The sequence below is a fragment of the Panthera leo genome, chromosome E3 (genome assembly GCF_018350215.1).
Source record: "Panthera leo isolate Ple1 chromosome E3, P.leo_Ple1_pat1.1, whole genome shotgun sequence".
NCBI classification, from domain to species: domain Eukaryota; kingdom Metazoa; phylum Chordata; class Mammalia; order Carnivora; family Felidae; genus Panthera; species Panthera leo.
Window position 1 is genome coordinate 38271228 of NC_056694.1, and position 17240 is coordinate 38288467.

Below are 17240 nucleotides of genomic sequence, written 5' to 3' on the forward strand. Positions count from 1 at the left end.
AGAGAGAGAAAGGGGGCGCACGCAAGTGTGGGAGGGGGAGAGAGAGAGGGAGCCAGGAGGTGAAGCAGGCTCCGTGCTGACAGCAGCAAGCCCGACGTGGAACTTGAACTCATGAACTGCAAGATCACGACCCGAGCAGAAGATGGATGTTCAACCAGCCGAGCCCCCCAGGCGCCCCCAAGTTTCTCCTTCTACATCAGCACAGTCCAACAGAAACACAATGCCAGCTGACAGATCTAATTTAAAATGGTCTAGTGACTACATTAAAGTAGAAACAAGTCAATTAATTCCAGTAATGTCTTACTTAACCCAATGTATCCAAAATACCATTTCAACAGGTAAACAACGTAAAGTATTAGTAATGAGTAATTTAACTTTTCACTCATACTAAGTCTTCAAAATATTTTCCACCAACGGCACTCCTCAATTTGGATGAGCCACACTCGAAGTGTTCAAGAGTCACACATGGCTTGTGGCTACGAACTGGATGTCACCATTCTGGCCTCGGCTCCCTGAGCGCCTTATCTGTCACCGTGCCCCCAGTGCTGGTACAAGGCCTGACACACAGTAGGCATGCAGCAAGTAAGTGTTGAAAGCAAGAACATTTGCTCTCCACTATATCATAAAAACTAAATCCCAGCAAGGTTACTAAAGTGCTTTGTAGCAATTTGTGGGTCATTTTATGAAATCAGAGGACTCTACATTCCTTACACTCCAGTGCTGAATCCTGTAGAGGGCACAGTTATAAATTTACCACGAACAGTGAGGTTTAAAAGGACGGTGGGAAGATGAGGGCTGTCCTTACTGTGACCACAGGGCATGTGAACAAAGTACTTGGCCTTTTTCGTCTCTGAGGTCCCCAGGGCAAGGACCTGTCTCTGATCACTCAGACTTGCTCTCTCTTACTCCAGGCCCTTACTCCAAACCCACAAAGCCAATTTGGTGACATCACCTCCTGCTTAACAGAGAAGACAGGAGCCATCAGATGGGAGCCCTTCAGCACACGACCCATCTTCCAGCCTGAGCTCGAGTCCTGCACGCCCACACGTTTCCTCACTCGGCAAAACTCATCCCCTCACTAAGCTCTGGTTCTCACCCTTTCTTACAGACTCCCAGGACTTTCCTCATCCGGTACCTCCTTCCTCTCCAAGTTACACTTCTCAGCCTTTGCGTAAATAGCATCTCCCAAGGAGGCCTACGTTGACCCCCAATTTAAAACACAATTCCAGGGCATCTGGGGAGCTCAGTCAGTTGAGCGTGCAACTCTTGACTTCGGCTCAGGTCATGATCTCACGGTTTGTGAGTTTGAGCCCCGCATCGGGCTCTGTGCTAATAGTGGATAGTCTGCTTGGGATTCTCTCTCTCCCTCTCTCTCTCTGCCCCCACCCCACTCATGCTCTCTCTCTCAAAAAAAAAAAAAAAAAAAAAAAAAAAAGAACTTAAAAAGAGTAAACGCAGGCTGCCCGGGTAGCTCGGTCAAAGTGTCCGACTTTGGCTCAGGTCACTTTGGCTCACGGCTCATGAGCTCAAGCCCCACATCGGGCTCTGTGCTGACAGCTCAGAGCCTAGAGCCTGCTTCAGATTCTGTGTCTCCCTCTCTCTGCCCATCCCCCACTCGCACACTGCCCCCTTCTCTCTCAAATATAAATAAATATTTAAAAATTTAAAAAAAAAGGTAAACACAATTCCACACACCCTCACCATCTCCCTCTCTGCGCTACTTTACCCCGAAAGGCATTTTTCACTTTCCATGCACAGTTTGCTCATTGTTTGTCTCCTCTCACTGGCAACCAGCTTGATTAAAGCAATGATTGCTTTTTTTTGTTTTTCTAAATTTTTTTTAATGTTTTTATTTATTTTTGAGAACGAGAGAGAGTGTGCACAAGCGGGAGAGGGGCAGAGAGACAGGGAGACATAGAATCAGAAGCAGGCTCCGAGCTGTCAGCCCAGAGCCTGACACAGGGCTTCAACTCCTGAACTGGGACATCATGCCCTGAGCCGAAGTCGGACGCTTAACCGACTAAGCCACCGAGGTCCCCAGAATCCCTGTCTCTTGTCCACTAAGGAACCCTTCTTCGCACCCAGAATAGATACTCAACAATGGTTTACTGCACCGAATCAGCTGTCTACACGATGGTATAAACAAGATGAGCTCTTTCAGCTCCTGGATTTTGCTCATTCTTACCCCTAATTTGCGTCCGTGTCCTATTTGCCTTTTCTGTTCAGAGAAGTCTTTCAGAAAGTGTCCTTTTATCTAACTCCCCGCTGATCCCAACTCTCTGGCCAATGTTCCCGCATACACAGAAAAGCAAAGAAAGAACATCTTAACAACTTTAGGACGGTTCTTCTAATTTTCCTCACTTCTTTGCCCTCAAGCTAATTAAGTGCTTTCCTTCATTAATTTGGTTTAAACGGGACATTATTTTTCCAAAAAAAGCAAAGTCACAGATGCTCCTAAGAATATTTGTCCTTCAAGAGATCCCACACCTGTGGATCACAAAATTAAAGCGTGAGTTCAGAAGAATAAAGACCAATGACAAAGGTCTTACGGTTGGCCCAGGCACACGGCAGGGTGCAGCCAACCAACCAGGGCTCTTACTTGTGCTGGGCCTCCTGGGAGGGGATAAACTCCATGCAGGCTTATCACTTAGGGCTGCCTCAGGCTCTCTGGCCTGACCTGGAACCACAGAGGTGAGGGGGGCTGCTCTGGCTAGAGAGGCCCCTGGAATTTCCTAAACTTGCCTCTAAAGGATTTCCCAGCACTCCCTATTCTCCTTCCAGAGTTTCCTGAAATTTAGGAGAGAGAGGCAGAAAACAAGTACAAAAGGAGAGAGGCCCAGAGACAGAGAGGGAGGGAGCGTGTCCCAAGTCCCACACACGGCATCCTCAAGCATGAGAGAATAAAATACTTCATCATAAAAAAGAGAGCAATAAGCAAGAGGAGGAGGAACCGAGACAAAGCCATTGATTCGGCATTAAGACCATGTGCTGAGGCCGCCCAGACACCTCGGTGAAGTTCGTGGAGGAAACGTGCTAACCAGTCATGGAGAACACCCCTCCCCAGCACGCAGCTCTCACATACGGGTAGCCCCCACTTGCCCCCAGGTGACGGCCGCACTGCACAATCCTGGATTACTGGGGACACAGGACGGGTGTGTGTGGGAGGGGACTAACTCTAATCAAGTGCCCCACTAACATGCACTGCATGAATGACACCTGCTCTCTATCGGTCCTAAAATAAGGAACCTAAAGACCTCCGAGACCACATTTTCTTTTATAGTTACATATTATACGTAACTCAAACCGTATCATTTAAACAGGGAAAAACAGTATTTTAGTTGATAAGAAAATCAAACGTGCTTTGAATGCTGTGTAATTTGAACCAGTCTCTTGAGCTCGAGTGAATTAAAATGGTACTTGATATAGAAGTTTTGAGAAAATCGCCTTTTGAAAATAAATTAAATACACGCATACATTTGTCGAGGCTAAAAACGCTGGTCCAGAAGAAACAGCCCGGTCTACCCATGTGGTCTTACCTTCAGTCTTGAGCAGACGCTTTTCTTCTTCCTTCAGCTTGTTCTGCATCAGACGCAGAGTGTTCTCAGCTTCCTATGGAACAGCAGGAACAAGATTCAGAAGAGATCACCCTTTGGTGGACTGTTCTATCATTCTCTACCACGTGGATAAGCAGGGCCGAGTCTGTGACGCAAAAGCAGCAAAGATGTAAAGCACATGGAGACAGCGAACACTGCCTGAGAACCAGGGCCGTGGTCCCAAGGCCCCCTCTCTCCAGGATCAGCCAGCAGCCCAGCCAGGGGAGGCCGCCTGAAGTGGCACCGCGGGCCCTCGAAGCCCTGAAAAACACCGAACCGGACAGGGAAATGCCCGTGTGTCTGTGTGGGACGTCGACATGGGGCAGACGCATTGAGAATGGGATAGTACGGGCCTCCTGCTCTCAGAAAATAAGGCATGAATTTTATTGTTTTTCTGCTCTGTGCTATTCCAGCCCCAGAAGATGCTAAATGGTGAAACTGATCTGGGTGAAAAGAGAAAAGAAATAAAAACTAGTCTAATTCCTAGGGGGACAAAAGCTAATACCTCAGCTAGGTGACAAAATGTGGCCCTGATTACGGTCAAGAGAGAGAACGGGAGAGGACAGTGGCTTTTAAAAGTTTGGTGTCATTCTACACAGCAAGAAACAAGCACTGTTTGAGGCACGAGCTACCTTCAGGGAGCAGGTGTTATGAGCACACGGAGCAGGTGTGAGCAGAGGAAGGAATGCTCGTCCCCGGGCTACGTCCTCGGCACGACCTCCACACCCGGGGGCGGCCCCGCGTGACACCACAGAATGCTCACTTTACTTTCACGGCCCTTTTCTGCTCTTCCCCAGACACTGTCCTCACCACGGGCCTGTCCTGCACCCTTGCGGCTCCGTGGCCTGCCCCTGCCATACAGCAGTGGTGGCAACCGGCTCCGTGTCAAGATAAAGGTGTCCCTTGGGGCGCCTGGGTGGCGCAGTCGGTTAAGCGTCCGACTTCAGCCAGGTCACGATCTCGCGGTCCGTGAGTTCGAGCCCCGCGTCGGGCTCTGGGCTGACGGCTCGGAGCCTGGAGCCTGTTTCCGACTCTGTGTCTCCCTCTCTCTCTCTGCCCCTCCCCCGTTCATGCTCTGTCTCTCTCTGTCCCAAAAATAAATTAAAAAACGTTGAAAAAAAAAATTAAAAAAAAAAAAAAAAAGATAAAGGTGTCCCCAGGAAAGCATCAGCCACCCCCCGCCGGCCGTCCTGTACAACCAAACAGCCCCACCTCATTCAAACACCCAGCTTTTAAGAAGGAAGCATAATCTTTACGCCGAAAGCTGCCAAGGACGGCGTGAGAGAGGGAGGTTACAGACCAGTTTCAGCATGAACACGGATTCCAAGGGACCATTCTTGGGTTAAGCAGAAATATCCCCAAGGGATAGTAGCAATTCAAAAAACGAGAGTAACCTGGCCCATTTTCCTTTGTTCTGAAATCCGTATTTACCAGCTCATGCTGGGACCTGAAACACTCTTTCCTAAATGGCCTGGAACAATGGGATGAGAGGAACCCGGACGACCGCTTGCTCTGGGTCCCACACACTTCCCACAATAATCAGTAAACTGCGTTTCCTCTTTATAAAGCAGTATCTGATAAACTACTTTCAATTAAGCAGGGCCTGAAAATCTTTCAGTGACCTGACCAAGCAAAATTTTAGGAATCTACCCAAGGCCAATCACCTACTCCACGGAACTCAGTGCAAATTAAAACGCACTTAAGAATTATTAAGAATTCAGGGGCGCCTGGGTGGCTCAGTCGGTTGGGCGTCCGACTTTGGCTCAGGTCACGATCTCGCGGTTTGTGAGTTCGAGCCCCACGTTGGGCTCTGTGCTGACAGCTCAGAGCCTGGAGCCTCATTTGAATTCAGTGTCTCCTCCTCTCTCTGACCCTCCCATGCTCATGCTCTGTCTCTCTCAATAATAAACATTAAAAATAAATAAATAAAAAATTATTAAGAGTTCCAAACCAGTGACGGCACAGCATTAAAGCAAGCACAGGCCCTCCTAAGCTAAGTCTTGTGCGATTGCGCAGGTCACGTGGCAGCCCCGTCTGCCGCCCTAACGGACCAAACCCATCAGAGATCCGACCAGCCTGGAGTCCAGGCCACACCACCAGCAAAAGAGAAGAGCTGCGTGAGCGATCCGCAGACTTGATCAGGGAGGAGCAACATCCAGGGAATGTTCCCCCACGACAACATTTACAAACTGACACGTCACCAAGTACAGAATCCCACGCCAGAAGGAACGGTCTGTGGAGAGGAGCGGGCTAAGCGCTCACCTCAAACCTCTCTTGCTCCATCCTATGATGGTCTTCAAGCTGCTGTTCCAGGTAAGCCAGATTTCGAAATTTCTCCAGATAAATGTCATACTGCTTCTGCAACTCCTCCTCGATCTTCTCATATTCATCCATAAAGGCCGGCCTACAACGACCAAGTGAAATAAAAAGTGAAAGATTCATCAACAGACAGTTGAGATTAGTATGCTGAGCCCCAGGCCCCACCACGGTCTGCTGTGGAAAGCCTTCATGGAGAAGTGCCTTCATCTGGAAGCTGCTTAAAGCTCATTTCCCTTTCCTCCTCCCTCCCCTCAAAAGCAACACGCTTAGTTTGTTGATCAAAAGCTCTTTGTAAAAACTTGAAAATAATCTTTAAAGTATGAAGAATAAGGTAAAGATTACTCATAATCCTATCACCAGGTACAAGCACTGAATATTTGATAAACATCCTTCCAGACTTTTCTGTGCATAGATATATATACAGAGAGAGAAATGTATTTTTTCTTTGTTTTGCGAGAGAAAGAGAGAAAGGTGGGAGAGGGGCAGCCAGCAGGCTCCATGCTCAGCACAGAGCCTGAGACGGGGCTCATTCCCACAACCCTGGGATCATGACCTGAGCAGAAATCAAGAGTCAGACACTTGGGGCGCCTGGGTGGCGCAGTCGGTTAAGCGTCCGACTTCAGCCAGGTCACGATCTCACGGTCCGTGAGTTCGAGCCCCGCGTCGGGCTCTGGGCTGATGGCTCGGAGCCTGGAGCCTGTTTCCGATTCTGTGTCTCCCTCTCTCTCTGTCCCTCCCCCGTTCATGCTCTGTCTCTCTCTGTCCCAAAAATAAAATAAACGTTGGAAAAAAAAAAAAGAGTCGGACACTTAACCAACTAAGCCACTCAGGCGTCGCAGAAATGCATTTTTTTTATTTATTTAAAAAAAAATTTTTTAATGTTTATTTATTTTTGAGAGACAGAGAGAGACAGAGACAGAGACAGAGCATGAGCAGGGGAGGGGCAGAGAGAAAGGGAGAGAGAATCTGAAACAGCCTCCAGGCTCTGAGCTGTCAGCACAGAGCCCGATGCGGGGCTCAAACTCACGAGCCGTGAGATCGTGACCTGAGCCGAAGTCGGACGCTCAACCAAATGAGCCACCCAGGTGCCCCAGGAATGCATTTTTAAACACCTTTAAGTACATTACCTTAAATGAAGCTTTGCAATCTTTTTTCTTACTCACTCTGCCATAGATTTTAATACAGACTTAAAAAGTAATCACGTGTCATACACTTCTCACAAAATTAGTAACCTAAATATATACATTATCTTAGTTGAGCAAAGTATTTCGCTGTCTGGATGCTCCAAAAAGTACTCCATCCCCTAAAAGAGGGAAACATAGGTTGCTACAATTTAAAGCTAAGTTTTTAAACAATATAAAATCTAAAAGCAAAGCAATAACACAAAACCTTGTTTTGACTGATTTGATGAGTTTATGTTTTTTTCTCTTATTTTCGATCTTAAAGGGAAACTCTCTTGTTTTAAAAATATACAGATAGGGGTGCCTGGGTAGCCCAGTCAGTTAAGCTTTCGACTTCAGCTCAGGTCATGATCTCGTGGCTCATGAGTTCAAGCCCCGCATCAGGATCCTTGCTGGCAGTGCGGAGCCTGCTTTGGATTCTGGTTCTCTCCTCTCTCTCTGCCCCTGACCTGCTCACACTCTCTCTCAAAAAACAAAACAAAACAAAAACATAAATTAAAAAGTAAGAGATTATCTTTGGGACTAGAGCAAAAACAAACTTTTCTATTAAAAGGATATGAGAAATCTAACCAAAGAGGTGAAAAATCTATACATTGAAAACTATCCAAAGCTTATGAAAGAAATTGAAGAAGGCACACACAAAAAAAGGAAAAAGATTCCATGCTCCTGGACAGGAAGAACAAATATTGTTAAAATGTCAACAGTATCCAAAAGCAATCTACATATTCAATGCAATCCCTATCAAAATACCACCAGCATTCTTCACAGAGCTAGAACAAAAAATCCTAAAATATGTATGGAACCAGAAAAGACCCCAAATAGCCAAAGCAATCTTGAAAAAGAAAACCAAAGCAGGACACAATCCCGGACTTCAAACTGTATAACAAAGCTGTCATCATCAAGACAGTATGGTACTGGCACAAGAACAGACACTCAGATCAATGGAACAGAACAGAGAACCCAGAAATGGACCCACAAACATATGGCCAACTAATCTTTGACAAAGAAGGAAAGAATATCCAATGGAACAGACAGTCTCTTCAGCAAGTGGTGCTGGGAAAACTGGACAGCAACATGCAGAAGAATGAACCTGGACCACTTTCTTACACCTGACACAAAAATAACCTCAAAATGGATGAAAGACCTAAATGTAAGACAGGAAGCCACCAAAATCCTCGAGGAGAAAGCAGGTAAAAACCTCTTTGACCTTGGCTGTAGCAACTTCTCACTCAACGTGTGTCCAGAGGCAAGGGAAACAAAAGCAAAAATAAACTACTGGGACCTCATCAAAATAAAAAGCTTCTGCACAGTGAAGGAAACAATCAGCAAAACTAAAAGGCAACCAACAGAATGGGAGAATATATTTGCAAACGCTTTATCAGATGAAGGGTTATATGCAAAATCTATAAAGAACTTATCAAACTCAACACCCAAAAAACAAATAATCCAGTGAAGAAATGGGCAAAAGACATGAACAGACACTTCTCCAAAGAAGACATCCAGATGGCCGACACATGAAAAAATGCTCAACATCACTTATCATCAGGGAAATATAAATCAAAACCACAGTGAGATACCACCTCACACCTGTCAGAATTAACATTAACAACTCAAGCAACAACAGATGTTGGCGAGGATGCAGAGAAAGAGGATCTCTTCTGCATTGTTGGTGGGAATGCAAGTTGGTGTAGCCACTCTGGAAAGCAGTATGGAGGTTCCTCAAAAAATTAAAAATAGAACCACCCTATGACCCAGCAATTGCACTACTAGGTATTTATCCAAGGGATACAGGTATGCTGTTTCGAAAGGGCACATGCACCCCAATGTTTATGGCAGCAATGTTGACAACAGCCAAAGTATGGAAAGAGCCCAAATGTCCATTGATGGATGAATGGATAAATAAGATGTGGTGTGTATGTATATACACATACACACACACACACACACACACACACACACACACACACTGGAGTATTACTCAGCAATCAAAAAGAATGAAATCTTGGGGTGCCTGGGTGGCTCAGTCAGCTGAGCGTCTGACTTTGGCTTAGGTCGTGATCTTGTGGTCTGTGAATTCGAGTCCCACATCGGGCTCTGTGCTGACAGCTCACAGCCTGGAGGCTGCTTCGGATTCTGTGTCCCCCTCTCTCTGCCCCTCCCCCACTTGTGCTCTGTCTCTCTCAAAAATATATAAATAAATGTAAAAAAAATTTAAAAAAATAAAATCTTGCCATTTGCAACTACATGGATGGAACTAGAGGGTATTATGCTAAGTGAAATTAGTCAGAGAAAGAAAAATATCATACGACTTCACTCATATGAGGATATTAAGATACAAAACAGATGAACATAAGGGAAGGAAAGCAAAAATAATATAAAAACAGGGAGGGGGACAAAATATAAGAGACTTAAATATGGAGAACAAACAGAGGGTTACTGGAGGGGGTGTGGGAGGGGGGATGGGCTAAATGGGTAAGGGGCACTAAGGAATCTACTCCTGAAATCACTGTTGCGCTATATGCTAAGTAATTTGGATGTAAATTAAACAAAATTAAGAAAATTAAAAACCTATGTGGGAAAAAAAGGGTACGAGACTTAACAAAAATGAATTTATGCTTGAAAGGCAGAATTTTTTAACAAGACAAACATATCAGGTGGGCCACATTCCAAAGGTGGAAGGACGTGGTCTTGTCCGTGGCTGGGAGGAAGCCTGTGGTGCTCCCTGGGTTACCCCAGGCGCTGCCTTCCCTCAGGTCTCAGGACAGCAGCCGGACTGTGGCCCGGTCACCAGTATCTCAAAACGGGAAGACATTCAAACAGGTGCAGGAGCTACACGGAGGAAGAAGCGAAGGGAGAAAAATGAAGGGACGACGGAAAGGGAGAAAAAGTAGTGGCACGGGAGAGAAAATGACAAACAGACACAGCAAGAAAAGGAGGGCACAAAATGAGAGACAGAGAGAGAGAGAGAAAGAGTGCCCACAGGCTCCAAGAAAACGCGAGAGACACACTTGGAAGGCTCCAACGACCTAGAAGGCATTTGGCGCCCCCATCATCATCCATATTCCCTGGAAAAGAGGTCTTCGGTGATGGAAAGCCAAGAGAAAGACGAATTACCGGTGAAGAATGATAAAGGTCTAAAATCTACTCACACTGAGAAAGGGGAGTGTGCTTCTGTTTCCCCCTCATTTACGGCAAGGCCCAGATCTCAGGGGACGAGCCTCGCGCAACATTCACCATGTGGACTCACTCACTCGGCCCTGCATTCCGAGAAGCTGTGGAAGCCTGAGGGGAGGCTCCAGGTACAGTGAAAGCAGGGGGAGCACGAGCTGCACAGAGCGCTCGTGACCGTGAGCGTCGCCCGTACACCGGGAGGCCGAGACAGTCCCACAGGAGGCCGTCCCCGCTGCCCGTGTGCCGCTCACTCTGCTGGAACTTTCAAAGACGACAGTCTCCTCATCCTTCAGGTGTTCGTATCTACCTGACACTCTGCAGAGTCTGGAGTCGCTTCCGATTTCTTTCCAGTTCTAATTTCCTCTTCTCGATTTTGGCTTCTAAATTAGCTTCGTCAGAGGCCACGTTATTGAGCAGGTCTTTAGTCTTCTGAACCTGTGCCTACAGTGAACAGGAAGTGAATGAGGCGGGGGCCAACAAGGAACACCAACCCGACTCTCGGCAGAGGGGGACTTCGCGACTCGGCAGGCACCGCGACACAGGCTACGGGAAAGCAGAGTCAGCGAACAGGGCAAAGCCTCCCCTGGCCATCACTCAGTTAACCAACTCGTTGCAGAGGGAACGTCACACAGGCCCAGAAAAAAATGACCGTCCTTTTTCCACGAGAAGAGGTGGTTTCTTGCCAGGGAAACAAATGAAGATGGAAAAAACAGTGTCCTGGGCAGAGGGGAGAGGCTCCCAAGGCCTCCTGCGCAGCTCACTTGTTTAGACTGGTCACCCAGCTACTGCTCTGAGTTGGTAGTCTGCCTCTGTTTACACCGGTCAGGTTACTCCCCTGCTCACAAACATCTGACTCACAAAATGTGTGCACACGCAAGCATGGCTTTATTTAGAAGGCGACAGAAAGAAACCTTAGGGGGTCCCAGCCCTAATCCTGCCTGCTGGGACCGAGACAGAAGGCACCTCTTCTCTCCCCGGCAAGTAAACCTCGACTACAGACTAAAACAGAGAAACTACCGCGTGAAGGCAGTGCGAAAGCGGCCCCCTCAGCGGACCTGGCCTTCGGGCCGGAGCGTGGGTAGCAGGGCCTGGGAAAGAAGGCGAAGGGAAAGAGAGAGATCACGGACAAACCGCAGGCCTCCCTGTTGTCTCACGCCGGTCTGGGAAGCCGGCCGGGCCGGGCCTGGGCTCCGAGCTGCCATCGGCCGCAGCAGGAATGGTGTCCGGGAGCGTGGGGCTGCCTCCCAAGTTCTGACGTCCCAACTCTGCCTCACGTCCCCGACGCCCGAGGCGGGCTTCTGCCCACCAGGACCCCACACACGTGTCCTCACCCACGAAGGCCTCGTGTCTGCTCACCTGCAAGTCTATGACACGCTGTGGGGTCCACAAAGAAACCCTCTAAGGAGCGTGGACACTCCGTGACTGTCAAAGACTATATATCTTTGGAAGCAACCACCTCTATTGTTTATTTATGGTTTCATTTTTTTCTACTACCTATACTCATCATTTCCAAGGTGCTTTCATGAAAATAATCGTATCACTATCCGTTTGCTGCAAGTGCTTTAAAAATCCCAAAAGAGATCTAAGCTCACTCACAAGAAGACAAGGGGAGTTTCTAAACAAAAACCTCAAGTTGATGGCAACTATTTCTCTGACTCAAAGTCAGACTAAACCTAGTGCATTTATCTGACTTCAAGAATAAAAACAACTTGGGGCCCCTGGGTGGCTCAGCGGTTGAGCATCCAACTTCAGCTGAGGTCACGATCTCGCAGTTCATGAGTTCCAGCCCCACGTCGGGCTCTGTGCTGACAGCTCAGAGCCTGGAGCCTGCTTCAGAGTCTGTGTCTCCTTCTCTCTCTGCCCCTCCCCCACTTGCATTCTGTGTGTGTATCTCTCAAAAACAAATAAACTTAAAAAAAAAAAGAATAAAAACAATTTTTTAGGGGCGCCTGGGTGGCTCAGTCGGTTGCGCATCCGGCTTCGGCTCAGGTCATGATCTCACGGTTCGTGAGTTCGAGCCCCGCGTCAGGCTCCGTGCTGACAGCTCAGAGCCTGGAGCCTGCTTCCGATTCTGTGTCTCCCTCTCTCTCTGCTCCTCCCCTACTCGTGCTGTCTCTCTCTCTCTCTCTCTCTCTCTCTCTCTCTCAAAAATAAATAAACATTAAAAAAAATAAAACAGTTTTTTAAAGGTATGCACTCCTCAAATAAGAAACACCAGTGTGATAAATACAATTTCCCCTAGCCTGAAATAAATGGCGTATAAATAAGTAATAACCCCTTTTAAGTATCCACGCTGTTGTTTTGATTTTGCTTTTAGAATTATCAAATATCATGGATACTTTGCAACACTTAACAGACACCTGAAAAGGTGTTCACCAACTATGTCGCCTACCTGAAGCTAATGGAGCACTGTGTGCCAACCACACTTCAATTAAAGAAAGGAAATAATAAATAACACATACATGCATGCAAGCATGCATAGAGGGTTCTCCGGGAAATGAACTGGGCCCTCATTTGGCTACTGTACTCCTAATACATACTTAGTGCTAAAGGCACATTCGTGCCATGTTAACTCCAGCCAGCCAGAACACAGACAAGCAGTTAACTTTTCAACTGAGAAACCATCACAACTTACCAACAGCTGGGGTAGAACACGAAGCATTTTCTCCTGGCCTAGGTCAGACAGGGATGCCGACTTGAGGCCCCATCACCGCTAAATACTTGACTCTGTATTTTGCATGAATGGGGTTCTCTCCTCCTCAATCACTGGCTCATGAAATGGACACGGATGCACTACCACCATCTAGTCCTCAGACCCTCTCGGGTTTCCCCACTTGTCCCCATGAAGTCCTTAACACCAGGCGAAAGTCACCCTTGGCATTCCGTCAGCACATCTCCTCGGGCTTTCCTGGACTTTCGCATACTTTCCGCTGGTGAAGAGTACGAGCCAGGTAACCTGCAGAATGCCCTTCAATGTGCCTTTGTCTGATTAGCTTCCGAACATGCAACTTCAGCAGGAAAGCACAGATACGACCGTATCCGGTGCATATTTCCGGGTGCAGAATTCTGATTTGTTCCATTACCTGTGATGTTCACTTTGACCACTGGATTAAGGGGGTGTCTGCCAGGATTCTCATGGGAAGTTATTCTTTTGTCCTCTGTAATTAGTAAGTACTTTTGTGGGGAGCCTTTTTTTTTTTTCTTTTTTAAGTAATCTCTACACCCAGTGTGGAGCTCGAACTCACAATCCCAAGATGAAGAATCACTCCCTCTTCTGACTGAACCAGCCAGGAGCCCCTGTGGGGAGCTACTTTGAAACTATGTGAGATACTTTCTCTTCATCAGCTTTCAATGTTTTTTATACTAGTGAGAACTCATGGTCTCCCATTTCATTCAATGCTCTATAAGCCATTACTATAATTTATTCTGAAGCTTAAACTGTCCCTAGTTTAACCAGGGGAAGCCCACTCAAGCTGCTCCTGTGTCCCCCCGACAGATCCCTTTCATTCTTTGGGCACTTCCTTCCTTGCTGGCCCAAAAGGATCTTGTACCTTCCTGTCCCAGCTCTGGACTCAGACATTTCTCCTCAAGAGCCTGGTTCCTTTTAGTGGAGAATGGCATTTAGAAGCCTAGATGTGGGTGCCAAGTATGCTCAGAGGTAAGAAAGATAGGAATGTGGACGTGGGTGTGCATGTGTACGTATATAAATATGACATAAACTTACGTGCACAGACATACACGCAGGGAGCTGGCTACCTACCTAACTAGCCAGTGAAAACCATGCATTTAACCAAGAGCTCCAACTTCAGGGTTCATTCTCATTTTCTTCTCTTTCTCCTCCACTAACTCTCTTTTCCAAGAGTGAGAACCTAGGCATTCATCATCTTTAATATAGTTACCTACTTCTCCATCTGTCTACGTGCCCTCAACCTCCCATCTCGGCTGCTCTGCCCTTCTTACCTGCTGAGGCTGCACCCTGGTGCTGGGTTCAGGGAGTATTACTGTTTTAGGACAAGGATATTATAAAAACCTATCAATCTTAGAATTTACAGCAAATCTCAGCAAATTCTTGTTTTCTGCTGCTCCGGCTTTACATAAGCCTCCCCTGCCTGTGTGTACTGAATAAAATGCATCACTGATAACACAGGAATACCTACTATGGGCCAGACTGTGTCTGACACACTGTTACAACGAATACACAGAAGGACCCCATGTGGCAGACACTGCCTTTCTCCCTGTTTTACAGACGAGGAGAGTGAAACACAAGGAGGTTAAGCAACTTGCCTAAGATCACAAAGTGGGATTCAAACCCAAAGCCGTCGGAGTCGAGAGTCTCCCTCACTACTACCCTCCAAATGAATGCTTGAGATGAGATGAGCACATAATTGACGGCGGGTGAGCAGTTAACGGTGGCGGCCATTCTATTCGTTACGGCGCCATTTAAAAACCTCGTGCCTAGGTTTCCACACCAAAAAAAAAAAGGAAAATCTAAAAATCATTTAAATGCCCATCTGTGATGAATTAAATGATTAAATAAAGTGTGAAGAGTCCATAAAAGAGAGCATCACTTATGAAAAGTATTGAAGAATGTAAGTGAATTATGAAATTATTAAAACTGACAAATTTTGAAGGAGAAATTTTTTATATTTATAACAAGGGGGAAAATAATAAAAGGAAGCAACCTACGTATCCTAGAATGTCCTCTGCATTTTTCATTTCCCCACTTTCATATCCCTTCTCTGTCAACAGGCCTAGGGTTGCTCTGTCTTAAGGAAGTAGGGACTAAATCAATTATTTTCAAGTCCCAGGCACAAAAACTTTAAATAAAAGCAAACAAGCTTACCAGAATGTCTTTTATTGCAATTCTCATCACTTTTTCAGTCTCATTTATTTCTAGAGGTCTGGCAATTGCTTCTGTTCTCAGTTCCTGTGAGAAAGAATGAAATGAAGTTCCTTTTTAGAAGAGGAATTCTCAAAACCAATTCCTAGATGTAGATACAGCTTATGGACTAGTGCTCTAAAGTCCCATTACATTGTGGACCTCTGAGGCAAAACCCCTTCTTCTAGCAATTCCTCCAAACGTTCTTCTAACCCTAATGCCAACCTGGCCTCCCTCCAGCTCCCTGGGCCTTCCTCAGTTACAGGCCCCACGTCCCCACAACGCCACAGACAAAACGGAGCCCACCTCTATCACCTTTACTCCCAAGTTTGCTTCTTTACCTATATTCATTCATGGGAACCCCAAACAAGAGCAGCTCAACCTGCCGTCTGAACCCCCTGCCAGCCTCTAGGATCTTTCCTATGATTAATTCCCTCTAAGTTGCCCGTCACCGACATCTGCAGCCAACGAGAGGAGTCACCTTGGTCCTGCCCCCTAGCATTAAGCACTAAACAATCACGGGAGGCATCTGTGCCTATCATACCAACACCGGGAACTTCTCTGAGCCGTGGGATTTGAACGTGGATGCAGTTCTGAGGTTTCTGCAGCACGTTCCCAAACTGTCTTGGGCTTCCTTCATTCCACAGCGCCTCTCGTCTCCCCCACTGTGGAAAACTACACACGGCAGGGACCATGACCTATTCAAGGACACAGAGCATGGTGCCTTGCCCATGACTGATACTAGTCCTCGGTGAGTACATGAAAAACAAATACTGGACAGGGGATCTTCCTCAGACCACGACTGTATACAGAATTTGAGAAGTTCCATATTCATGGCTCCCATGGCAACAGTCCGGCCGCTGATTATTTCAATTCATTAGAGGACGGTGCTGAAAGAGTCCCCAGTGGAATCCCGGTTCAAGTCTCCCAATGAAGCCACAGCTCTGTGGCAATTAGCAAGTGACCAGCTCTCGTCTCTAGGTCTCTTAGAATCATGTGTAGACACACGTGCCCTCCTGCACTATAAAGAGAAAACACAGGCACCTGAGGGGCTCGGTCGGTTAAGCATCTGTCTGACTTCGGCTCGGGTCATGATCTCACGGTCCGTGAGTTCGAGCCCCGCATCGGGCTCTGTGCTGGTGGCTCGGAGCCTGGAGCCCGCTTCGGATCCTGTGTCTCCGGCTCTCTCTGCCCCTCCCCCACTCACGCTGTCTCTGTCTCTCTCATTCTCTCAAGGGTAGATGTTAAAAATTAAAAAGTAAATAAATAAAATAAAAGAAATAAAAAATAGAAAACAAAGAACCCAGAAAGCCTAGAGCTGCCTTGTTAACTGAATGAGCTATTAGACGGGAGCGGCCGTTGTGTTCTGCCAACCGCCCTTCACCGGGCGGCCACCACCAGGTTACCGTATCGAGAGCAGGGACGGTGCGCTGGTACCCAAGTCCCTTGCTTCCAGACCACTCCTGGCGCAGAAATGAAAAGCAAGAGAAAAAACACTATCATACTTCATCAGTGATGCCAGAACATAGACCAGGAAGTGAGAGGCCACGGCTGACATACCTGACCAGAACGAGATGAATTAACCGCATTGAACTTAAAAACGTGAGATGTGAGCACGTGTGCTTCCAATGACATACATCTTTACACGTAAGAGTTAAACAGCATCCATTTCTTCTTCAACCAGCGGCTCCCAAACTCTGCCGCACATTGGAATCACCGGAGATCTTTAAAAGCTGGATGCCTGGCTCTTAGCCCCAGACATTCTGACTCACTGGTTTGGGGGACAACGTGGACATCAGGTGATTTCAAAGGACTATAGGAGCTCTGGAAGGGTTTTAGGAAGCACGCTCTTAAACAGCTCCTTACATGTAGTGGAGGAAGCATTCTCCTTGATGGGCACTGGCCGAAACAAGCATTGCAAATGAATTTTAACTATAGCATCCACTTCAGCTGAGTGGTTGGGACTGCCTAGGTCACGGGCTCCCCAAACCTGCTGCACGTCAGAATCATCCGGAGACTTCTAACTTCCAATGCCTACGTCATACTCCAAACCAATGACATCAGAACAGAAGCTGGTATCCACGCACACGTGATTCT

At 47.0% G+C, this 17240-nt stretch overlaps 1 protein-coding gene across 5 annotated transcripts in view; it reads right to left on the reverse strand.

Moving 5' to 3' along the window:
- The window catches only part of CLUAP1 (clusterin associated protein 1), a 36086-nt gene that overhangs the window by 9125 nt on the left and 9721 nt on the right, over positions 1-17240 (reverse strand). For 4 of the 5 annotated variants that reach the window (XM_042923075.1, XM_042923076.1, XM_042923079.1 and 1 more), the window contains 4 exons: positions 15108-15191; positions 10572-10705; positions 5856-5997; positions 3537-3609 (listed from right to left, as the gene is read on the reverse strand). In XM_042923075.1, coding sequence (XP_042779009.1) covers positions 3537-3609; positions 5856-5997; positions 10572-10705; positions 15108-15191 — 433 coding nt within the window. Of the gene's footprint in view, positions 1-3536; positions 3610-5855; positions 5998-10571; positions 10706-15107; positions 15192-16703; positions 17163-17240 lie in introns of those variants that run through there. The other variant, XM_042923078.1, reaches the window with a different exon arrangement.